At 38.8% G+C, this 26,807-nt stretch overlaps 1 protein-coding gene across 1 annotated transcript; it reads right to left on the bottom strand.

Annotated features, from left to right (window-relative positions):
- Window positions 1-13,151: 13,151 nt before the first annotated feature.
- On the bottom strand, window positions 13,152-20,986 carry wnt9b (wingless-type MMTV integration site family, member 9B). Its single transcript, XM_046865412.1, has 4 exons — window positions 20,786-20,986; window positions 19,606-19,862; window positions 17,465-17,730; window positions 13,152-15,774 (listed from the first exon to the last, which is right to left on the bottom strand). Exons 1-4 carry the CDS (start codon window positions 20,866-20,868, stop codon window positions 15,304-15,306), a joined length of 1,077 nt encoding a protein of 358 aa, XP_046721368.1. The 5' UTR covers window positions 20,869-20,986; the 3' UTR covers window positions 13,152-15,303.
- Window positions 20,987-26,807: the final 5,821 nt, after the last annotated feature.

The raw sequence follows: 26,807 nt of genomic DNA, 5'->3' as shown, positions 1-26,807 counted from the left end.
ACTAAACCTGGCAGCCAAAATATGGGCCATAAAAGGGCAATGACAGAGCCATAGCTCACCCACCTGTATGACTATAGCTGGCCCTATTGTGGTCCTATACACTGGACCAGATAGGTTCCACATGTCAGCCTTAAAAAAACCATAACCAGGCCACTTGAAAGACACCCCTCCCAAATGAATAGTCACAACAACGACAGTATTCTGAACAAATATTTAATTATATGTAACATCAAAACATTTAAACCTGACATATACACTTGTACAAACAACTCAATAAAATAGCACCCCGTCAGTTCAGCAATTAAAAAATGACTTTTTTCCCCCTTAAAATGCTGCATTTCCTCAGTTCGAACAGTGTTCTAGGTTCTATTGTGAATAAAATATGGGGTTTATTTCCATTTACATTTTACACTGCATTCAAACTTTTTTCAAATTTGGGTCGTACTTGAAAGGTGACGTCACATTGCTTGGAGCTGCATGACAGCACCCTATCCTTCATTATTTGTCTATAACAGCATGTACCTTTCTATGTTGTATTCCTCTCTTAGCAGATACTTTAATTCAGCATTATAGAACTGTACATGTTAACATTCACACAAATACTAAATGTTGCTGGGATATAGGTGTCAAAAAACAAAACGTAGCATATGGAACGTTATTAGAAAAGTGTTTAGAATGATAACATTCGGAAAATGTTTATAAAACAGAAAATCATTTTCTTTGCTAGGTTTAACAGTTGCGTGTTAAATTTATAACACTAATAATACAATTGTTCCCACTATCTATCTTGCCTTGCCTCGCACTCACCACCAGGAGTGCTCTGAGTGTGTCATAAAGCCAGGAATGAGTGTGTGTATGAACGTGCGTGTGTTGTATGCGTGTTTGTTGTGTATCTTCACAGCGGCTAAGACAGACAGCTATGTAGAGAGGATCCTTGAAAATGCTAGTTGCTGGTTGATGCTTGTCCGCTGTGTCTCTGACACTGTTTCTTCTCTGCCCTCCAGCCCTGACTTCATTCATGCTGCTTCTTGCTCTCTTACACTCTCCATCTCTGTCTAACTCCTTCTCCATCCTCTGTGTCACAACACACCCTGAGGCCACAAGCAATATTTCACAAGGGAGTGTACTTATCCAAAATAATTAGGTATACAGGTGTAAAACGAACCCAAGACAAATATTAAAATGGGGAACACTGATAAGCGGTGGTGCTTAAATTACTACCTGGCATATAAAATATATAATCCAGGTCAGACATGTAGTTAAACCTGCCGAAGGCTGCTTAAGCCTGAGTGACGTGTTATGTCGGGACCTTTTTTTTTCCCTCCTCGGTCTGAGGTTACGTGGGTCGACCTTTCCTGCCTTTCCTCCAGCGACAAGGCATCTTTCAGTCCTCTCCTATCATACACACATACACACAAGCACCTGAGTACCAGAGGCAGAAGATGCTGTCCAGGTGCGTTACAAAGTGTATAGAATGGCCTGGTTGACCCAAAATACCTTTTTTTCTTCGAAAATATGGATAGCAAACATTCGAATGAACAACCATGGAACGTCTCACCTTTCAGATTTGGCATGACTAGCAAGTTTTGTACGTTTGCTGAATACACAGAAGTGCATTTTTTCCCCCTTTCAGAGAGATGATGATAGTTGTTGGTGGCATGTTATTCATTTGTTCACAATTCACATTCATTATCCTGTTCATTAGGTATTCTTACCAGTGGTGGACGAAGTATACAAACCATGTTCTTGAGTTAGAATAAAGAAATACTCAGTGAAATATGACTCCAATAAAAGTGCTCAAACTTTCACTTGAGTAAAAGTACAAAAGTATTTGCCTTCAAATAACTATGATTTATTATGGCTATAATGTTCCTAGTATCATTTTGGACACATGACTCTTTGCTTAATCAACTCAGTTCATGTGAAAAGACTCTAAAGTTACTATTAGCACACTGATCTATTAATAGAATGATATTAATGCATCAAATACTGATTGACAATTGTGTAAATGATCATTAGCCCAAAACCTTCTTATCAACTACTTCAATAAATCACACAAACAAGGCTGCTGGTGTTGTGGCAAGTTCGAGTCTGGAGTTTCATCTATCATTCTCTCTAAATGTTCTGCTTGCTGTTGAACTGACACTGAACTGTATGTTTGTGCGTAGATTGTAGATACCACAGTTCATTACAGAGTGCACGCTCTACCCTGATTGGTGGTTGAGGAGTTACGTTTTTATCGACCCATAAATAAAAAGAAATGACTGGTTTCACAAAATGTAGTTGAGTAAAAAGTAAGTATTTGACTTTGTAATGTAGTGAAGTTAAATGTTTTGTAAATGTTTTCCCTAATAAAACAATACTCCAGTAAAGTACAGATACATGAAAAAGTTACAAATTACATTTACTTTGTTACTGTCCACCACTGATTGTTACTCAGGAAGTAATAAAGGAAGTGAGGATAGTAGCAATTTTGGGGGGCGGCATTCGAAACTATTCTGCTTCTCCACTCCATGACCACCTTTAAACATCAGTTTATTCCACTGCAGTGTTCAAAACAGCTCAATTGGGCTGATATCTGGTTCCAAAAGATGATCTCTTAGCAGCCTATTCTAATCTCTGTTTCTCAGAACAGACACCATTTACAGAATGTCAATATAAAATAGTTATTAGTGACATGCAACAATTCACTGCTTGTTTTTTTTTAATGAATTTATTGCAAACGCTGATGCGATCCTTCGTTCACACTAAACCCATTTATGTAACCCATATGTAAAGTCCATATTGCATCTATTTGTCTAACGTGCACATGTATGTACATTTACACTTACAATTATGGCATTTAGCAGATGCTATTATGAATGTTCTTTTTTTTTTTTACATAAAGACATAAAACACACAGGGGAAATAAGTGCTAGTTTACGTGTTTAATGAAAAGGTACAGTAGGTCCTCACCTGTTGTTTGAAATTCAGACATGTAGCGGAAGTTCATTCCACCACCTACCTACCTTTGTGTCTACCTCTTACCCCAAGAAATGGTGTATGTATGTGTGTGTTTTTACATGTGTGCCCATTTTTATATTGTGGTCAGGCACGTTTTAATACATTTTATGTTCATGGATTTGGGTTGTAGTTAATGCATTCTTCAAAATCTTTTGTCAGAATGAAGTACACATTGACTTGGTGAGGATGGTTCCTACAGCTCCTACAGATCCATGAAGTTACTGAGCAACTTAAGAATTAAGAGGTTAGATTTAAACTGCATTTTATATAAATAGTCTGCTACAATGGTACTGCAATTTGCATGAACAGTTCTGCATTTAAGTGCCTGAACATTACACGTTTACAATGATGGAACTGCAACGAATGAATATTCGGTGCCACCCAGAAAAGGATGGGTTCCTTTGTGAGTCTGGTTTCTTTCAAGGTTTCTTCCTCATGTCATCTCAGGAAATTTCTTCGTGTCAAGCAGCATCATATTTGTTTATATTTGTGCAACAAATAACGCAATGATTTAACATTTTATTTTCCTCAGTATGATTTTGATGATGGTATGTGAAACCCAAATCAGGAACTTGTCCAGGAACTGGCTGCGTTTTTACTTTAAAAAGAGTACCATAACTTTTTAGTCCCACAGAAGGTTCATTAATCATGTTGGAAATTCTTCTATGAAGTAATTTTTAATAGAAGGGGAGAGATTTTTTCCTGTTTTTCCTCACAGGCTCTTTCATTACGTCTGCAACGTATTTTTTTCTTCTAAACACCAGGACCTTGCAGCTGCCAGCAACACACATAAACACACACCATGCCCTTTGGCTATACCACCTGTGAGATGGAACACCTTTGCCCCTCCAGCTTCACCTCCCTACTTAAGAGATGAGCGATCTTGTCTTATATCGCTCGCTCTCTGTCTCAGGACGTTATCGTAAACAACACTTCCTTTTTTGCCCTTGTCCACTGATTGACAGCTTGTGACATCCACTTATTGACATTAAGAGGTCATGTAGGAACGGGGCGCATGCTGGGACTCTAGGTTCCTGTGGGTTAGGGTTCCTTTGTTGCATCCATGAGTTCACACAGTACAGTCAAAAATATATATTAAAATTATTTTCCTTGAAAATATTCTGTATAATATAATATAATATAATATAATATAATATAATATAATATAATATAATATAATATAATGGATTGGATTGAATCTTGGTAAGATGGTTATATAAGTGTGATATAGAGTGAATTTGAATGTGTGTGTGTGTGTGTGTGTGTGTGTGTGTGTGTGTGTGTGTGTGTGTGTGTGTGTGTGTCTGAAGAGAACAGTTCACACTGGCCGGTATCTTTCCTTATAGGAGATAAGGAGGTTGTTGGTCTGGGAAAGTCTTGCTTTCTCTGCTACTGGAGGTCAGAATGGGAGAAAACTTGATGCTTGTGTGTGTGTGTGTGTGTGTGTGTGTGTGTGTGTGTGTGTGTGTGTGTGTGTGTGTGTGTGTGTGTGGGTGTGTGTGTGTGCACAAAACAGAATTTTATGACATATGTATATCATTCCAAACTGATATTTGCTCAGCAGAGGGCACTGCTCTGGTGTGTTAAAGCCCATAGCAGCAGACAGTGTGTGTGTGTGTGTGTGTGTGTGTGTGTGTGTGTGTGTGTGTGTGTGTGTGTGTGCTTCAGGCCTCCAGGTGTTTCTGTAGCACTGCTGCACATATGCTGATGGGAAATCCTCCCTTACCACTTTCCCAGCTCTCAGACACCAAGATGGGATTGCTGGAAGACTTAAACCCAGATTATGTGTGTGTGTGTGTGTGTGTGTGTGTGTGTGTGTGTGTGTGTGTGTGTGTGTGTGTTTGTGTCAAAGGAGCAGGGAGCATGTTTAAGAGACTGGACATTTTAAATAATACATACTGTTTAGAACAATTAGTGATTGTTGAAACTTGAATGGAATAAAGACCAGGTGACTTTTTTCAATCTTCATCAGTCCATTTTTTGTAACCTCTGGATTTCAGCTAAGCAGACTGAAAGCCAGTGTTACCTTCTGCCACTGTTTGACACATTCTTTGATGCTTTTTTGCTCAGTGCAGTTGTAAAGAGTGGCTATTTGTCCATAGCTTTTTTCTCAGCAGTGTTTATACTTGCAAAATAGTTCTCACTGGATGTTTTTTATGTTTACCTCATCATTTTTTTATATATACTGTAGAGGCCATTGTATATAAAGATTGCACAAGGTTTTCTTCCATTACCTGCCATTAACAACCATGCATCAATTAAGTCATTCTGATGTATGTCATGATTGGATAATTGCTTAAATGCCCAGTTCTGCAGTGTCCCTTATAAACTGCACATTGATATATAGCAGGCCATTGGGGCCAGAAAGGGCCTAAATTTTATCAGAAACAATGAATTACATTACTTTATTTTTGTCAATGATTATGTATATAATTATTCCCAATAGCCTATTCTTATCAATTCATAGCATTGCTTTTGTTTCTGCTGCTTCCTAAAGTGTACATTTAGTTTAGAGTTTCTATCCAATCAGATTTCAGCCCTCACATCATGTATTGCTGGGGTCAAAGGTATCATGTAGCGTTAAAATCCATGCTGCTTGAACCTGTTGCTTTAACTAATCAGATTGCTAGCACGTGTATAAGAATGTCAACATTTTCACATCCCAAACACACTTTTGGGTGATCAATCCAATTTTGAAGCAGTGAGTTCAACTATATTTGAGAGGGTTCTCTGTGCAGAGGTATGGACGAAGAGAGGAGTGGATCTAGTTATGAAGGGATAAAAGGATAAAAGGATGAAGAGCAGTATGAAGGGTCAAAATGAAAGGATATGGAAGCGGGAGCGTGTCATGTGGGATGAAAGAAAAGAGAGAGAGGGAAAGAATGGCAAAGGTATGAAGAGAACAAAGGAAGCATGCAGCAGAAGAATGTGAAGGCAGAGGGATGATGGGATGGAGGGACAGAGGTATGGAGGTGCTTAACCCCATCATAGCTCCAGGCTCTGGGTGTTCTTGAGCAACAGCATTAGTCATTCCAAATCTCACTTTTTCTTCTCTCTCTCTCTCTCTCTCTCTCTCTCTCTCTCTCTCTCTCTCTCTATCACACACTCACCTGTCTTCTCTCTCTTGTTTCTTGTTCTTTTGTTGCATTTATGCTGAATGTACAGTGGCCTTTACCATCAGGTTCACGGTTCATATTAACTCGGATTCGCTTCGGGCAGCGGCAGGCTAGCCGCCATGCTACGCTAAACATCTATGTGTACCAATGGGTGATGTATAAACCTGCAATCCACCTAAAAATATGTAACTCACAACATATAAAGGACTTTTGCAAGTAACTAAGCAACAGGAAATAATATTTATGAAAATGTTCAAAAGTCAATGACCCGCTGACCTCAGCCTTCTGCCCCTATAAAGAGAGAGGCGTAATCCTGTGTGACTCGTTTGTGGTTGTCCATTTGCTTTTTAATGCCTTTAATGGCTGCTAGTGTAACTATCAGTGGTTTTTCTCTCTCTCACTTTATGAGTGTGTGTGTGTGTGTGTGTGTGTGTGTGTGTGTGTGTGTGTGTGTGTGTGTGTGTGTGTGTGTGTTGTTTCCTGTTCGTTAGTCTAAAGATGGCAGATAAAGTGTCTCGTCCTGAGGGAGTAGCAGATTTATCTTCTTTACTCCAATGAGAAAACAAGTTGGAGATGTCACTACTCACACACACACACATACACACACACACACATACACACACATGCACAAACAGTTCCCTAGTGGGAGCCTCTTGTCCTTGGGATGTGTGCGTGAGAAGTGGACTATGTTCTCTCTAGATGCTCAGTTTTGGGGAAATGAAGGCTTTACTATTCGTTATTAAACTAGTTCGGTGGCAGGGTCTTCAGACCCCATGGGGGTCACTTCATTGACCTCTACATACACACGTGCACACACAAACACACATGCACCTTCGAATGTATACAGAAAAGCAGCATTGCATTGAAATCTGGCTTTATTGTCTTAAGGAATGTAATCCTAAGAAAACAATACTTTCAGTGATACAATGATATGATTTCCTGAATACAGAATTAAGTATTAAACCTCTTACAGATGTGACCCTAGACTGATCACATCTCAAAGTCATGGTGGTAAGGCTCATTTTACAGGTGTCCTCCATTTAGAATGCTACTACCACTCTGCAATGCATATTATTGTCATGTAAACTAATTTTACAGTATATTTTATATATTTTACATGATGGTTCCTACATGCTCTATTTATTCATTTATGTCCTTCATTGGACATATTTATTCTATTTATTGTCTTCTCCAAGAAGCATTGTAGATGTTGATACTAAAGCCTTGAAGAACACTTTTTTTTTTTACATTATTTTACAATTTTCTAACCTTCAACACCTCGATCAGTTTAATAAAATGACATCAGTTTAACCCTCAAGATCTTAGAAGTATCTTCACTGTACATTATTGTACAATGTACTGCTTTTTATCTTGATACACACCTTTTATGTGACACTTTATGATGTAATTTTGATTCCAATACCAATTTTAGTACTAATCTGGCTCAGGCATTATTGATGTAGCCTGTGGAGTAAAAAGGAAAAGAGAAATACAATAATAATAATAATAATAATAATAATAATAATAATAATAATAATAATAATAATAATCTGGATCTGTGTTTCTTTTTTTTTTAAAGGTAAAAGGTAAAAATAAAAAAAAAATCACTTCAATATACAAATATGCTACATATTTTCCTGATGTGATTAATATTTTAGTCGTTGGATTACACTTCACTAAGTAACAGTGTGGGGGTGTGAGATTGATGTTTGAGATGTTTGCTGTATGCCAATGACCGGCTCTCTGCTTCATTAATCCTCTGGTTTCTATGTTAGAGATGTCAAATAGTGACTCACCTGTCTGCCGTTGTGCATGGCCTCACACGGACACACAAAAGATTTGCACGTCGCAAAAACAGGCCACGTTCAAGCATCACGTTTTGTTTACTGCTGCTCTAATCTGAAAATCCTCATCTCAGGTCCTGTATTTACAATCTGCTCATTCTAAACATCGCTCAGCACTCTGTAATTAATAAAAACGTCTACTACAATGGTTTAGAACCACAGTTTGCATGAACAGTTTTGCGTTTAACGTGATTGAAGTGTAATGAATGGACATTTGGTGCCACCCAGATGAGAATGGGTTTCCCTTTTGAGTCTGGTTCCTCTCAAGATTTCTTGCCACAGCCCATTAGGAATAAACTTACAATTATAAGAAACAAACCTATAGGCACTAAGCTTACACTCTTTTATACAACTTCATAACCTCTTTATCTCTGTAAAGCTGCTTTGAGACGATGTCCATTGGTAAACACACAATACAAATGAAAATGAATTGAAGTGAGTACTGTTCTTCTTGATGTTTCTTCCTCGTAGCATCTTAGGAATCCGCCATCTATCTGCACAATATTCTCCACAATTCTTGTGTATTTGTTTGTTTAATAATACAGAGTTGAGCTGGAATGATAAGATAAATGACAGTTGTCCATCATTCATGCATTCCTTGCAGTGTTTTGTTTCTCTGTTTCGCTTTCTCTCTTTTAAATACCCTGAGGGTCAAAAATTCCTTTGTGAAAGTGTATGTCTGTCTATGTGTTTATCCTTGTGTGAGTATAGATGTGTGTGTGTGTGTGTGTGTGTGTGTGTGTGTGTGTGTGTGTGTGTGTGTGTGTGTGTACAGGAAAAACAAGAAAATATGAACACATTTTTTTAAGTTTTACACTAAATCACCTTTATCCCCAAAGCAAGCCTATAAAGAGGCTTGTTCTCTTGTAGACTTCAAACCTGTTCCACTTGGCCTCCTAAACCCTTTAAATCCTCCTCTTTCTCTCTTGATTGCTCTGTTTAATAAAGATAAATGCTGATAAACAGTGATTAGGAGGGTCTTGTCCATTGGAGGTGCCCCAGCAGCGAGAGTGGGTAATAGCTCAGGTCTATTATAGTCATTACATCTTTACCAAAGAGAGACTGGACATCGTGTTATTACCGTCACACGCATCAAAAAAGCCACGGTGAATACCAATATGCTCACACTGCAGCACTCTGTTTGTGTGTGTGTTTTGGGTTAGCTGTTATGGCTGCCATGGCAGCTAGTAATAAAATGTTGGATGTTTTACACACTAACATCTGCATACTCTAATCCACAATTTGTTCTCATTCTATCATTGCAATTTCTTCTGGAACATTCTTTAAATCTTCAAATTTCTGTATTGTTGTAAATTCAAGACATCTACACGTTGAACAAAACCTGCCGTTCTGTCTGTTAACACACAATAAGACTCCCTCCGAGAGAAATCTGTGGCGAAGAGAAAAGTCAAACTAAGGTCAAGTAGCTTTCAGAGGTCAGTCGTCTTCTCTTTACTGAAATATTTAATAAAACACAGCTCCCTTTATTCCTCTGTAATAGCCCTGACTGGCAGGACTAATCTGGCAAAATTAGAGTGAACATTTGGTTGATGCATAATTGTGCTTTTTTTTTTTTAAAGACATAATTAATGCCTGTCTTATATCTCAGAGGGAAAACTGTATTATCTGGTCTGTTTTCCTGTCAGAGGACTGTACTACTTTTTGGCAATAACATTCACTGGAATTGCCAAGCCTTTGTTAATGTGTCATTGGGCAATTCTCGCAATTTAAACAAAGCAACTAAGCAGGTTGAGTTTAAGAGCATATGTTTTTCTAGTGTTTGGAATGTGAGTTACTATATATATATATATATATATATATATATATATATATATATATATATATATATATATATATATATATATATATACAGTATAGACCAAAAGTTTGGACACACCTTCTCATTCAAAGAGTTTTCTTTATTTTCATGACTATGAAAATTGTAGATTCACACTGAAGGCATCAAAACTATGAATTAACACATGTGGAATTATATATGGAATTATATACATAACAAAAAGTGTGAAACAACTGAAAATTTCATATTCTAGGTTCTTCAAAGTAGCCACCTTTTGCTTTGATTACTGCTTTGCACACTCTTGGCATTCTCTTGATGAGCTTCAAGAGGTAGTCACCTGAAATGGTCTTCCAACAGTCTTGAAGGAGTTTCCTGAGAGATGCTTGGCACTTGTTGGCCCTTTTGCCTTCACTCTGCGGTCCAGCTCACCCCTAAACCATCTCGATTGGGTTCAGGTCCAGTGACTGTGGAGGCCAGGTCATCTGGCGCAGCACACCATCACTCTCCTTCTTGGTCAAATAGCCCTTGATGCCTTCAGTGTGACTCTACAATTTTCATATATATATATATATATATATATATATATATATAGTATTTCACATTTCAGCAACCATTTTATTATATGTTTTCAAGGGTCAATACTATAATTGCATATATTTTAGAGTAGTCAATGTGCATATTGTATAGCAGTACAGATTTACTGTCCTCCGAGGAAAATAATTTTTATCAAAATAGCTGCCAACAAAAGTGAGTACACCCTGAGTGAACATGTCAAATCTGTGTCCAAAGTCTCAATATTTTGTGTGAGCACAGGTTGTTGCTGGGATCCTCTTCCACTCCCCCATAATAGCATGACGGAAATGCTGCATGTTAGACACATGGCGCTTCTCCACTTTCCGCTTGAGGATGCCACACAGGTGCTCAACAGGGTTCTAAACTGGATACATACTTGGCCGCTCCATCACCCTTACCTTCAGCTTAATTAGCAAGGCAGTTGTGATCTTGGCAGTGTGTTTGGGGTCGTTGTTGTGCTGGAAATCTGAAGTTTCTGAAGGGAGGGCATCATGTTCTGCTTCAGAATGTCATAGTACATGCTGGAATCCATGTTTCTCTCAATGAGCTGCAGCTCCCCAGTACCAGCAGCACCCATGCAGCCCCAGACCATGATGCTACCACCACCATGCTTGACTGTAGGTATTCCTCACCAGGGTGTCACCACACATGCTGAACACCATCTGAGCCAAACAAGTTTATCTTGGTTCCAGTAATTAATGGTATTGGACACGTTGTCTTCAGCAAACTGTTTCCAGGCTTTCCAGTAAACCAGCTTTAGAAGAAGCATCCTTCTTGGACAATGGCCTGCAAAACGACTTGTTACAGTGTGTGGCCTACAGTCTGAGCACTGACAAGTGGAACGTCCTCTTCTGCAACCTCTAAAGCAACACTGCAGCACTCTATTTTTTTTTTATGTCTGTTTTTTGAAGCAGCTTCTCCACTTGAAGCACAGCACGAGGAATCAACTTCTTTGATGGACCCTTGCGAGGCCTGTTTCAAGTAGAACCCGCCTTGGAAAACCTCTGTATGACCCTGACCACTGTAATGTAACTCAGTTTCAGGGTGGTATCGATCGTATTATATCCTCGGCATCTTTGTGGAGGGCAAGAATTCTAACTTTCAAATTCTCAGAGTCTTTCCCATGAGGTACCATGTTGAACATCCAGTAGTCAGTATGAGAGAATTGTACTCAAAGAAGCAAATTTTATCTGCTCTAATACAAGATACACAAATTTGTATTTGTAACATGAACATGATTAATAGGAAGTGTGGCTTTGCAAGGTTACACAACGTACTGCTGTTATCACTTAGGGTGTACTCACTTTTGTTGCCAGCTATTTTGACAACGATGGCTGTATGTTGAGTTATTTTTCAGAGGACAGTAAATCTGTACTGCTAGACAAGCTGCACATTGACTACTCTAAAACAGTGGTCCCCAACCAACAGCTGGTACACCCAACTAGTGTGTGGCATAACAAAAAGGTGGAAGATCCCTGGACTAGAGGGTACAACCATCATCAACAAAACCTGGATGGTGTGTGCTGGGCAGGACATGACTTAAATACGAGTCTAATCATTCATGTAAAATTTTCCAGCGAGGTGCGATGGGTGAAGGTGAATTTTCATCGTAGTCGGCATAACCATGGCAGATTCATCCCTAGTAATTACCTGGTCAGGGTTCCAGATAAGTTTGTATATGTTTATATAAATAGCACAATTAAAAATTATGCTGGAGGCTGGTGCACAAGAGTTTCTTCCCCACAAGAGTTTCTTCTCCACAAGAGTTTCTTCTCCACCTTCTTCAGTTGCACAAAACTTTAAATGTTTGTTTCCAAAAAATCGGGTTTTGTTGCTTTATTATATTACACTCAGATCCCAGTTCCGAATTCGTTTCAATCCAGATTTATTAAAAAGTTTTCCTGCTTCCACAAATGTTTTTAATACTTTTATAGTAACATAAAAACTCAATATTAAGAATAAAAATATCTGTAGTTAGACTTGAACCTGAAGCATGGAATGTCCTGAACTAGATGATGTTAAAAATAAATCAATTATATAATTTATTATAAAATATAATAAATGATAAAAAAAACAATATAATAAATATATAAAATATATATAAATATGTATGATAAAAATATAATACATAAATAAAAATATTTAAATGTATATTGAAATATAAATGCGTGTGTATGGGGAAGTGGTGGTTGTGGTTGCCATATAGATTTTCTCCAGAACATTTTTACCCAGTTGCATCTTTTCCACTGTCTGGAACTGGCTTACAACCAGGTGGGTGGGGATCTTTGCTCCAGTCTATTTATATCTTTTCCACAAGATAATAGTTTTGCTATCGATAGTTTATTTCAATATCATTTGTGTATATTTTAAATAAATAACACACCCTTACACCTGCCCCTGTGACAAATACCTGACAGAATTTTCTTTGTCCTACAATTTTATATTCGACAGCTCACCTTCCTGAAATAGATTTTTTTTGTTGTTGTCTCACTGGTCTTTGTAGTTGTATCACAAATATATTATCTTTCCAACCCCAACAATATGTTCTTATCTGGCAACACAGGATATCTTGAGTGTACAAGATTCTCTCATTTCTCAATACTCACAATGTTCTTAGATTTTGAATGTCACATGAAGGGCATATTTACAAATATTTAATGAAATGACAGTCTAAAACCATGGCATGATGTTGAACAAGACACCAGAGAGGGTAGTCACCATTCCCTCAGTGGGCTGCATAGTGATGAGCTCTCATTTAACTAAAACCACTCACACGAGGAGCTTTTACACAGGTGTTCGACCACACAAACAGAGCGATTAGGTCAAAGTTTCAGCTTTATTTGGGGATTTTTCAAAAGCTGATATCAAATATATAAACCAGTCTATACAAAGGTTAACATCATAACTATTATTCAAGAAACAATATAAGTATTAAATAAAGAAATAGGTCAGAATGTGCATTTCTAAAGGTGTACACACTAGCTCTGAGGTGTTTTGCTTGTAGCTCTTGTTTTAAATATCTATTGAGATCTAAATATAACAATTTCTTTTTTCTTAAATATTCAATTTTCCCAAAAAGCAGGTGAGGTAGAAAGAAAAAGGTCCCACAGGAGAAAATGTGCCTTATTTGGAGTAAAATATACTGTTAAAAGATCATGAAGGCAAACCTACAGCTACGTAACGAACGATTATAATAAAACACTGTATGCATTTTACATTTTAGCACACACACACACACACACACACACACACACACACACACACACACACACACACACACACATAGACACACACACACATGGATATGTAAGGAACTGTCTTGCTTCTGCAATGGTTTGGAGACATTTGCATGTGCTCCCTCAATGAGTGTATCTCTCTCACGCTGACATTCAGGCATAATCGCACTTATTGTAAAGATATCCTCAGTCTGGGTCTCTAAAGCTCAAATATTGCAAAGGAAAATAGGATTTAAACAGCTTACAGCTTTTTCCTCATGCTTGTGAATTGAAATGAGTGTGGAGAATATAAAATACATGAGATATATTAATGTCTTTCTTTCCTTTTTTTAAATGTTGACAGGATTACACACAACCTTTGTTTTTGTGTGTTTTTTATATATATATATAGCCAAAACCATATAAAAAACCCTTATGGAAAGTGAAATGTCCAGAAGCAAACCGCGTTTTTACGTCCCTCGGTTCACCAACCGTGAGACTTGGACCTTCAACAGCTTGATTGATGTGGGCGATTTTTTTCTCTTCCTGTGCACACAATCACATGCACTTTTTCTATTCCTTTCTCTCACACACACACACACATATTGCACAAGTAAGAACATATTCTCTAACAGGTTTCAGCTTTGGGTTTGATAATATTTAACTGCATGTAAATGCATATGGTTTCTGAATGTTCATAAAAAGTAGTACTTCAGCAGTAGTACTTTAGCTCTATGACGGATTTGCACAATATATAGAGATGCAAATATGTATGTATGTAACACAAAACACATCCAACGTTAAAGACATTAAGGCTGCATGACTAAGACTTGCTGTGCGGTCCATGTGTGACCTCTGAGACGAGCGCCGAGTGATTAAGAGTTGTTATGTCCTCTGATTAGTAAGAGAGAAAATAATAATGGGGTGCAATGAGAAATTTCAAAGACTTTCGCCAGACATGAAAGAGCTTTAGATGATGCCAAAGTGGGCAGTAAGTTTGTTCTGGGAATGAGGTCATCATATGTCTTTGCTGGCAAAGTGCACTCTAAAGACACTACAATAAGTGAGCAGATGTTTCACAAATTTTACGCAGCTGTCGGAAATCTTGACCGCACACTATCAACATACTGGAGTGCTCACTTGTGTGTTGGGTTGCCTGTTACAGGATTTCTGAACACTTGAGGTCAAGACTAATGTACATTGCCGCGGTGTCAGACAAATGATTGCGTGGTTTTTTTTAAGAATGTGATACAGTATAATGTATAATAATGATACATTAATGATACATTTTCCTCCTACCAAACACACACCAATCGCATGATAAATTTAAGTGCTTTATAATATCAGCATAATATTTGACCCTTATGTTTTTTTTTAAACACAGGCAGAAGGACAGATTGACATACAGGTAAATAATCTGTATACTGTCTCAAAGTTTTTTTCAAATCCATTCGGAGTCCACCAATGTGATTCATGGCACCTGCTCGTGAGGATTTTCCATTGAGTACATTCAGAGAGAAGGAGATAAGACCTCTATGAGTGACTTCTTGCATGGAGCAAACTTGTGGGGTGAGGATCACAGAATTCCCACAATGTTCCTTTTTCTTCCATGCCAGCAAGAGCACAACCCTATTTCAGACAGCGATGCCTTGGTGGGAGGAGGGTTTGGGGGTCTTGTCCAACTTTGCCCAGAAATTGAGGCATTAAATCCATTCAAATCACCTTTAACTCTTTACTCTCTTTCTCTATTTTAATCAGTGCTTCTTGCACGTGTATACCTCCTCTTCTCGGACACAGGTTTGGCATTCGACATGGCAGCACCACCGTACCTGGCAGTTGCAGGACAGCGTGACGAGACGTAGAGCCGTGTTGTAGCCGCGTCCACAGCAAAGGCTGCTGCAGCTCGTGTCCTTGGCGCAGGTGCGACCAGATGTACCGGCTGAGTACCGAGACGGGCGGCAGAAGCTAGGTGACTCTTCTAGGAACACCAGCTCAGAGAGGTGAGGCCGAGGAGCTGTGTCGCCTCGACGTGCAGGTCCGGCCAGCTCGGTGTCACCGGTGGCCACGTTGGTGACACTGAGGACGCGTACGGCCGTGTCATAGCGATACTTCAGGAGCTGGCCTGTCACATAAAAAGGTGAGAGCTGCTTCCAGCACGTGCGGACTGCACATGAGCCGGAGACGCCGTGACACTTGCAGGTCATCACCAGCCCGTTCTTTACAGCCTGAAAGATAAACAGGCTGTAAACATTGGAGTACAGCATAAATATAGCAAAACTAGAATATTACATGAATTAGCAAAAGTTTGGCTTTGTATGTGACATAAATGTGCAGGGTATATCAAGGCTTCTGTGTGTGTTTTAGAAGTCTGTGTGTGTATCCTGGAATGCATTGGTACTGCTAAATCCTGAAGTATTGGTGATAAAGCATGGCATGTGGTGGAGATCTTGGCTGTAGCATCGCTTCCCTGGATCTCCCCTTTCTCGTGCTATCAATCTGTACTCACTTTAAAATGTCTATTTTACCTTTTTTGTACATTCTGCTTTCTACCTCTTCTCACATCAGATGGACTGATAAATCAGAGATATATGGTCAAGAGTTTTGCCACTAGGCCTCCAAAGAAAGAGACAGGAGGGCAGGAAGAGGTCATTTAACCATTCGGTCAGGCGGTGAGGTTGAAACCCTGGGGAAATATGTGAAGAGGGAGGGGGCAGCACACCTTATTCCACCCAGCACAGGTATGAAGTGCCCTGAGGGCCATGTTTTCTCCTCTCTCCCATCTCTCACTCATTTGCTTAGAGATACAGCAAGATGAATAGATAGAAGGAGCAAAGAGGCGAGGGGAGGAGGAGGGGTGGTGACAATCATTTAGGCAACGAGTTTGTTTTTGTCTTTGAGTGTACTCAGGGAAATCTGAGATTGATAATGGTTATCTTCTCTCATGGTGTCACTCTTTCTCTATCTCTGCCTGAGGCTGCTTATTTCCCAACTTTCTCTGTAAGACATTGTAAGAATTTATGGACAGCTTTAGTATGGCCATGTAGAAGACATGTGGCCTAGAAAGGCAAGAACGGAAAAAAAAAATCGGTCATATATTACACAGACCTCTTCCCGGTATAATCATCCCATTAGCAACCCTCTAATTTGGGGGCCTCACAGCATGCCTAGGCCAGAGGAAGAAACACCTGGCTCCAGAGGGGCCAAACAGTGACTATCTATCTTGCTTGCCTAGGGCAAAAAATTTAAGCTTTGGGCAGCTGTCAAGGAGGGTCACATCCCACCAATAAGAAAAACAATACATATCTATGAGATGGAAAGTTGGAGTGAAGCCTTATAGAGGTTTTTCACCAAGGGCAATGAGCAGGACAACTTCACTAGTGACATCTATTAGCTTATATATCATACCTGTGATCGTGTCCCAGGGTGGACCGAACACTGTATATTATAAGAGTCTAGTGCCATTTGTTGACTTCTACATGCAGAACCAGAGTAAAGAGAGTAATTGCAACTATTAGGACAAAAGCAGCGTAATACATGCTTCATGTCCTGTTTATCAAAAAAACTTGTCATGCTTTTAACCTTTATAGTTAATGTCTTGGAATTTCCAAGATGGTTCCTCATTTCTCTCCTGACTCCTTATTGACTGTTACAAAGTGGGAGACTCCTTGACTCCTTCAGAAAAATGTTTCTTACCATGTTAAATATTTAGAATTTCAATAAAACACAATAAAAAAATGTTTATTAGACTTGTTAGACTTATAGATTAATTCCTTGTCCTTGAGTTACACATTGTAGAATCAAATGATCATTTGTATTAGAGCTAGCACAACCCCCAGACACCTTGTCAAGCAGTCAGAATTAAGAATTCATGAGATAATTAAGCGTTCGTCTCCCAAAAGAGGTCGAATGACTTACCCGGATGCCGGCGTTTATATTATGTGAATCGACCTGAGCCCGCAGGTCCTTGCTAACCCGTTTCTGGCCCAGGAACTTCTTAAGGAACCTGGTGCTGTATTTCAGGTTGTCTCCACACACTCCCCACTGCCAGGCTTCACGCTGTTGAAGACCCGGAGTGTCGTCACATGTGCAGCGCTCCATACGGCCTGAACTGCATGCTTTGGCCAGTGTGTGTGACAGAGCTGCTGAGGACACTGCCAGGAGGAATGCCGTCTCTTTGAAAGCTGTTGAGAAAAAGATAGTTAACTTTTATTTGCTTATTTATCTGAACAGACTAAAACATGTCTGTCTGTCTGTCTGTCTGTCTGTCTGTCTGTCTGTCTGTCTGTGTGTCTGACTTTTTAACAGTTTTGTAATCAGCCCAGAGACGACCTCATGGATATATTTCTATCCAATTAATTGTTATTTTGACTAGGGTTTTTTTCCCCCCTTTCCTATGATGAAAGTCCGCCGCCCTTTTCCGTATGGAACCGGGTGCTCTCCCTGTAGTTAAATATAGCAAAACAGGCTTTGCAAAAAAAAAAGAAAAAAAAGCCCCGCCACATTTCCCCTCGAGCCCGTAATTACCATGCAGACCTGCGGATGGATCTCACATTCCCATCCCGGTGACCAGCGTTTTACACACACGTCCTTCTTAAAATAGCCAGCTTTTAAAATGTTAATGTTGTAAAGATATTCCCCATAGAAACATCAGGATTTTGAGGCCATCCCAGAGTTCAAGCAGCTGTTGAGAACAATAATAGAGGTCTGCATCGCAAACTGGACTTTCAGCATAAAAAAAGGGAAAAACCAAAAACATTTTTTACAGTATTTGTAAATAATATCTAATAGGTTACATTGGAAACAGGCAATGTTTATGTGCTTATATATTCAGACTGTATAATTGAGGGTGGAAATGGGTTTTGCTTAATTATCCATTACATACAATTTATTCTAGAAAAAAATGGTCATGTAAAATATTCTGAAATATTCAAAAAATGTTTGTTACACAAATCAGTATGCTTTTGTGGCAGCTACATTATTATATACATGAACTAGGGAGATTTCCTGCATTGTTGCTTTGGCCCACACTACACTCACTGAGCCTCTGCTGTGGTAAAAATCCAAACCCACATCAAAATATCCATTGTTGAAATCACACCAGTGTTTATACGAGACACAAAACAAAGTCTTGATGCGAGCAGTGCGTAGGTGTGAATTCAGCACTATAATGCGAACACAGATTTACAGATTTCACACAACCGCTGCCCCGAAGTCATCGTTTAACACTGAGGGTTTTACTAAGGGTTGATGGCATATGACGTTGCCAAAGCTAACTCAAGTCTAAGCACGTTTTATATAATGTTTTATATGTTTAAAAAACATCACAAGCCTAATCCAAACTCAACGATCCATCAATAGACTGAAAAGTGTCTTATCTCTGTCATATCGGAAAAAATGTACAATTCCAACAACAAGAACTAATTTCTTTTGAAGATGTATCTTTTTTAATTCTTTTAGGTTTTTAATTCTCTTCTCCTGGTCAAAGTGTTAAAAAAAATTTGTGAAAATGTTATCAGCTAAATCAGTAGAAAATTGCACATTATGTGGATAATTAATAACATTCTAGTTGATCCAGTCGAAGGAAAGTTACAAGTCAGATGGGTTTCTATTGATTTGGTTCATTTTTGGGAAATATAATCTCAGAAACACAACCATCAATGAGTATTTGTCCTTGTCTTGAGATTTGACAAATTAATAGATTTCTATAACTGGAAAGATATATGTACAACATAAAATTGCATTTACTGTATTTAGAAGATGCTCTTATCCAGAGCGAACAGTTGGGGGTTAAGGGTCTTGCTCAAGGGCCCAGCAGTAGCAGTTTGATTGTGTTGGGATTTGAACTCACGACCTTCCAAGCAGAAGTCCACTAGAATAATTTCACATGGTATCACCTGCTATTTGAGGTTTTGTGTCTGGCCTGGTTAGTCAGATTATTCATTAGTGAGGACACTCCAGGGCAGGGTTGGTAAGCAGTGAGTTAAGGCATGCAAAATGACAGTTGCATCTCCATATGCATTTCTCCAGATCCTCTCTTTACCTCTCCAAGGTCTTACCTCGCTTCAGCAGGCTTCCTCGTCCGTCCATGCTGCAGTTCCATCGCTCGTTGCGGAACTGGTAGCGGCACTCCATCAGGCTGAGGCGCACCGACTCCCGCAGCGTCTCCGCCAAACCCGGCTCGCGGCGGCACGCGCGCTTTTGACGCCGCGTCAGCGCCATCTGCTCGCACTGCTTCACGTGCGCCTTTCCACCCGAGGACTCCGTACTGCTGTACGGGCCCGACAAGAACGCCAAGGGCTCCTGGCCCGTGAGCCTAAAACAGCAATCAGAAAAAATATTGCATATAAATGCAAGACTAAATGAGATCATTACACAGATATGTGACCATTTTTTTTTTGCTTTTAAAGCTTGCAGCACAACCCCTCACATCTCCAGGCTGCAGTGAACCATTTGCATGCTCTTCCCAGAAGTTTGTCACCACGCGCGTGCTTTGAATGCAAGTTTTATTTGAATACGTGCATTTGAATAGACACTCAGCTGTAGTTTCTGAGTGGTAATGTGCAATCGGAAAATGTCAACACACTACCTGTAGCTATTGTGTACAGTGTTGCGAATAGGGCAGTCTCATTATTTTTAATTATTTTTATGTTTTCCAATGTTTATTAATGAAAATCAGTAATAAACCTAGAGAACTTTATGCACTTTAACATGTTTAACTATATGCACAGAAGCTTGGAGATATGGCAATACGTATGCGTACGAGATATCTTTTTTTTTCTCAAAATCTGAATATTTATGTAAAAATATGGATGCGAAAGTCATAACAAGGTGGGAAGTAACACAGCCTTATACTACTACACGACTAATAATAATAACAATAATATCAATAATAGTAATAGTAATAAAATACGGATGTATATATGAGGATTTATATACGTAAACCTGAAGCAAACCGGTGCGTAATTACGCACAACACCTTCACCATCAAACCTCGCGACCTGTTTCTAACCAGTGCCTTTATCTATATCTATATCTATATCTATATCTATATATATATATATATATATATATATATAAACACTATACTTAAAGGATTCAATATAACATTATTCTCCTCCAATTTAATCAAAATTCAACACTTTGAAAAACTTCCCAAACTTTTCCAAATTTTCCATGTAAGTCAGCAAAGTAATAAACAGAAAGTCTTGAGATTCATTGAGGAAAAAGGCGTCTGACCCGAAGTAAGCTGCTGCTGCGTGGGAGAGCAGGATGATGCAGAGCGCGCTGAGGCGCAGCAGGCAGGCGGTCCCGGCGCGCATGGCTTCGCCTCGGCGATGCTCCTCATCGCGCTGCGTGGCTGCGGAGAAAAAGTGGGGAAAAAATCCCCGCTGCACTGAACCAGCGACCTCTTAAAGAGGCAGAAGTGATTTACACCCCCCAAAACACCCCATCTAACAATCCACACCCAACCCCATCCCTCCCTGGGAGAACGAGATGGGAGGGTAGGATGCGCGTGAGCTCGCTGGGTTGCCAGGTTTCATGCGTGCCAAACTGGTAATTACTTACACTCCTACAATTAAAAGCATACATGCAACCTTGATGGTAACCACAAAGCCCAGTAACAATGAATACAATTTGTTATCTTTCTTTGTGGTGGTTCCTTTAGCTTTTGCACATCTAATGAATATTTCTCCTGGAAATGTAGATATGATGTGAACAATCTCTGGAGTTTAATTTAAATACAATTGTTATGATTGTGCCCAAGAATATGGGTATAGTATACATTTAAAGGTGACTGAAGGTATAATGATAATAAATTGCAAACGAATATCGACTTGAGGATGCCAGTTCATGACAAAGTTAAATTATGCACATTACATCAAAACTTTATATGTTTATAAAGGGTCTCTTAAAAAGTGTACAAATTACTTTAAATAAATGCTGTAAATAAAGCAATACAATACACTTTGTGCCTGGGAATGATAAACACGGATAGAACATTTCTACCATACATACTAGACTCATTTTATGTTTTTCAAAAATGCGATGTGAGGATTTACGACGGATCTGGCAACACAATACAAGCAAAGGCCAGCCGCACACTCACACGCCTCTTACTGATTGGATACCTGCCATTTCCAAAAGGTGTACCTGATGTTCACACACACCATCAGATACACCGGTTTTAAACCTGATGCGCTAGTCACAATTTAATTAAATAAGCTACTTAGTGACCTCAGATAATCCACACTGATTTTGTTTTAATTGCTCACACAATTGACTAAAAAAGGTCATGCAGGATGTGTGCTAAATGTGTTAAGTAGTCCTGGGTCAGTGTAGCAGACTGTTGACATTAACTACAGTCCAATTCATCCTCAAAGCTCTCGTTCTTACTCCAAAATTTCATGGAACCACCCAAGGCGTTGATGAGAAACCGTCCCAAGCTGCACAGATTGGCCTCCAGTCGAAGAGAACACTATCCAAAGGCAGGCCTGGACGAATTGGGAAGATCCACGGAGGGGAGAGGGGCAGGAATGATTTAATAACAATGTAGTCATTCTTTAGCTCGGTCAGACTTAAAATCTAATAGCATGTAGTATGTAGATGGATGACAATTCAACAACCCTGAAGGGCCACAACACTGTGGCATTTCACTTTTCTCTGCTCTAACATCTGTTCTCTTCAAATAAGGCTTGATGAGTAAGATAGGACACTTTAAGACATGCTGTTATAAAAAACAATATATACTTTAACCATGTATAGCTGATGCAGTACACAGTGAAATGTGACAATGTACATCACACAACATAGAGCTACATACAGGACACAGAGCTGAGGACTAAAGTTAAATGTCCTCGCCACATAAACTGCATCGTATGTGAAATCCATGCTGAATTTGGATGCTTGTATCAGTTTATAGTTCATGGAGAATTGCGGTCTAGAAGTCCTAAACTGGTTCATTTCACTAATACCACAGCAAATTATAAAATGAGAATATGTCGTACATCTTACCTTTTAATAACATGATTTAAGGATGATTCCTTCCCTCACCAACTTCTGTTTTTTGTCTCTCTTAAAGATAAATTTTACAGCATTTGGCAGAGTGTTCTACAATGATCTCATTTTCTATAAGTGAGCAGCTGAGTGTTAAGGGCCTTGTTTAAGGGCCCACTAGTGACAGAAAGGTGGGAAAAGAAAGCCACCTTAACAACTACCTAACTATTTCATTCATTCACAAATCTCTCAAAGGACTTTTACATGGTGAAAAACTTATCAACTTCAAAGCACTGAATAACAAACAAACAAATAAATAAATAGTAGAAACAGAATGCTTGACTATACAGTATTTAGGGATTTAGATACGCATTTCAGTGTTTGATTTATATTGATTAATATTGCTGAACATCTTCCAACTGCTTACAGCTCAACTCTACCAGAGTTTGGTTTTATTCGCCATTATTTATGGAGTAAAGGTTTAATTTGAGCGCCATGTTTAGAAACCATGGCTCCATTCTCATTTCCTGTACATCATTAACTCAAAGCACATATTATGCTGGTACTTCAGCCTTGTCATCACCTTACACGATTGGTGGGTCTAATCATAACTGGAATCGTGCCTTATCTCGGTTCACTGTCCCTTTGAGTCTGACCAGCTGGACTCCGCATTTCCAGGATGATGTCACACTCTTTGTTTGTTTTCTGGAGGTGTGTCAGGTGCCCTTCCTGCTACGACACGGAAAAAAAAACAGATGGTAAGTGGCTGATTTTTGGAGTAGGGCTGAAGTGTAGCACTGAGCTGAAGCTGAAGTTACATTACATTATATATATAAACACTATATTGCTAAAAGTACTGGGTTACCTGGTCATTAATATGGTATGTGATTTTTGAGCATTGGATTCCACATTTTGTCCCAATTTGCCCTTTATATTCCCACCACTCTTCTGGAAGATTTTGACCCAATACTTTTGGAAATATACTGTATATATAGTTGGATTCACACAATCGTATGGGATGTCCATGGATGCATTAGCATTACAGTTTCCTTTCACTTGAACTAGATCTCACAATATTAAACGTATTTATTAACTGATCAATCATGCTTTAGTAAATGAAGCACTACAGCATTGGCACATTGATATGGTATCATCTTCTTCTTCTTCTTTCGGCTTCTCCCATTAGGGGGCGCCACAGCGGATCATCCGTCTCCATACCCCCCTCTCCTCTACATCTGCCTCTTTCACACCAACTACCTGCATGTCTTCTCTCACCACATTCATTAACCGCCTCCATGGCCTTCCTCTTTTTCTCCTTCCTGGTGGCTCCATCCTCAGCATTCTCCTACTGATATACCCCATGTCGCTCCTCTGCACATGTCCAAACCATCTCAATCTCGCCTCCCTCACCTTGTCTCCAAAACATCCTACATGTACTGTACCTCTAATAAACTCATTTGTAATCCTGTCCATCGTCGTCACTCCCAACGAAAACCTCAACATCTTCAGCTCTGCTACCTCCAGCTCCACCTTCTGTTTTTTACTCAATGCCACTGACTCTAAACCATACAACATCTCAGGTCTCACCACAGTCCTATAAACTTTTCCTTTCACTCTTTCAGATACCCTTCTATCACAAGCACATTGATATGGTATAAGAATAATAAAATATTTCGGGATATGGTGTTACAGGAAACTGTCACTAGCTCATCGCTGCTTATTTTAGTGTAACAGTAATGCAGTGTGTGGCTTTCAGGTATAATAATCAAACATATATCAAATCTAACTAAAAATGTGAATTTTCCCAAGCCAATGTGAAATTGGCATCACTGATTTGTCCTTTCTAAAGAAAATGGTAACAGCACACCAGGATATTTATGATAAAGGGATTTAATTATACTTGTTTGATTCTTCATGAAATGGAGATGGAAATTATTCATAAATATCCCTACAGATGATTATCCATATCATGGTTTCTCTGCATCCACCAAAAGAACTGTTCTTGACTTAAATTGATCAGTTGTATGTATAATATGAAATTGATAGATTTTCAATCAATCCATTCTAATACTGGTTCATTGGGACACATACTTAGAATACCATCAGAAAACTAAAAATGTGAAGTGGTAGTTTACTGGTTATAGCATTGGATTGAAGCTCATGAGGTAAAATCCTAGCCTCACTAAGATCTGATACCTGAACCCTTGAACAAAGCTCAGTTGTATGAATGAGACTACCTTGGTGTGAGAACAGAGATGAGTCTTGAAGCATGTCTTTCTTTGAACCACAGGATGGTGGAACAAGCACTGGTTGAGAGGTGCTGGCCCATCTCATTGTCTGTTTGGGTTTCCTCCTGGTTGGTCATGGTAAAGGCTTGATGCGCCATCTAGTGGGCAAAAACTAGACCGATAACAATACTGGCACAGAAAATCTATAAACTGGTTCAGATACCACACAGAAAGTCTAAAATATGGCCAAATAAAATCCATTAAGAAAACCAATGATCAAAAGTGTACTTTACATGTGCTGATGCAGGGACTGATGCAGAGGGAGTGTAGGTTGGTGTGGAAACATGTAATGAAGTCAAGTCAAGTAGACTTTTCAACCATATATAGTACAGTACACAGTGAACCGAAACAGCGTTCCCCGAGGACCAAAGTGCTACATTAAACACCCTGAATGAACAAAAGAAACAGCACAAGACTGGAGACACTGCAGCACCAGTACATTACTAGTACAACTAGTACATTTGCATAGATAGGGAAAATTATTTGTCCTTATAATATATACTGTACATGTAAACACATTTTTAGCAGCAATTAGTACAAAAATTTCAGCAATTTTGTGAAAACGGTTAATGGGTTTGTGCGTTTGTGTGTGTGTGTCAGTCCTCTCCCTTTGTACAGAGTAGTCAAATGGTTTGTGTAAAGAAACTGTTACACAGTCTGGACATGGGCCCGAATATTTCGTTACCTTTTTTTTTTATATTGCAAAAGGATGAAGAGTGGGTGTGAGAGATGTGTTTGAGATCAGCCACAATGCCTTGCAGATGTAATGTATGGTCCATGATGGAGGGAATAAAGATCCCGATGACTATAATATATATAAAAAAAACAACAACATATTAAACAGTTGAGGTCGACCGATTCATCTGTTTTGCCAATTAATCTGCACTAATAGTTTATTCCTGGAACCATCGGCTAAAATCCATACCAATAGTTTTTCCGGGTTGCGTTATACAGTACAAGAGCGGCTTTTAGTGGTGAATCACTGACGCCACATGCTGTTTTTTTAAAGTGTCTATTTTCTATTAATTTTGAATGTAACTGTTTTCAGTTATTTGTAGTGTTCAGTTTGAATGCATGTCAATTATTTACCTCAATATTTAGAATTTCTTTTTATTTATAAATTTTTTTTGTAGTTCAGTACTTTTTTACACGGAGTGTTATATTTTATTAAATTTTTTATTTAAAAACTTAAATATTTTAATATTTATTTATTTTAAAAACTACTAATCGATAATTCTGATCGGCAAGTACGATCCAACCCAGCTATCGTTATCAGTAAAATCCATGATTGGTTGACTTCTAGTAAACAAATAATTGGATTTTCACAATAAACGGTGTTACTGAACTCGATAATGAACCAGTAGAATCCCATATCCAAGACTTTTACAGCATGTGAGCACCAAGCGCATATTAATTAGTTTTAATGCATTCTTGCTGCCTAACCTAGTTCTGAAGTCGCTTTGTGACCCACTCATGTCTGATACTGCCTTCAGGCCTGAGCTCCAGGCACCACATCATCAGGTCCAGGAAATCTTTATTTAACAGAAATGTTATCTAGAGTACAGTCATTTTGCTGGTTACGTTTTACAGCTTTATCACACAGGTATAAATGTGATTATTCTGTATAAACCTGCTTGGAAACACGCCAGGTAACAATGTCAGATGCCCAGTCTCAAGGTAATTTTTAGAGAAAAATTGGTAGTGCCCAGATCCCAGATTGTAGCTGGAATACCCATATAAATATACATTTAGAAAATGAATCACTCAGAGGGAGATAATGCAAAAGTTTAAAGGAGAGGAGGAGTACAAACAGCAATGGTGTGAAAAAAGGGTTTGCTGCTTCATTCTCTATGATTCTGTTGCATATATATTTTGATTTGACCTGGAAATATTTGATACGGTCTGAAAATCACCACCAGTGGTGCACAGTAATGAAGTAAATGTAAATGACTAAATTCATTACTGTACTTAAGTAG

The sequence above is a fragment of the Silurus meridionalis genome, chromosome 14 (assembly GCF_014805685.1).
Source record: "Silurus meridionalis isolate SWU-2019-XX chromosome 14, ASM1480568v1, whole genome shotgun sequence".
Taxonomy (NCBI): Eukaryota; Metazoa; Chordata; class Actinopteri; order Siluriformes; family Siluridae; genus Silurus; species Silurus meridionalis.
Note: the sequence above shows the minus strand (reverse complement) of the source record. Positions and strands in the feature narration are given on the sequence as shown.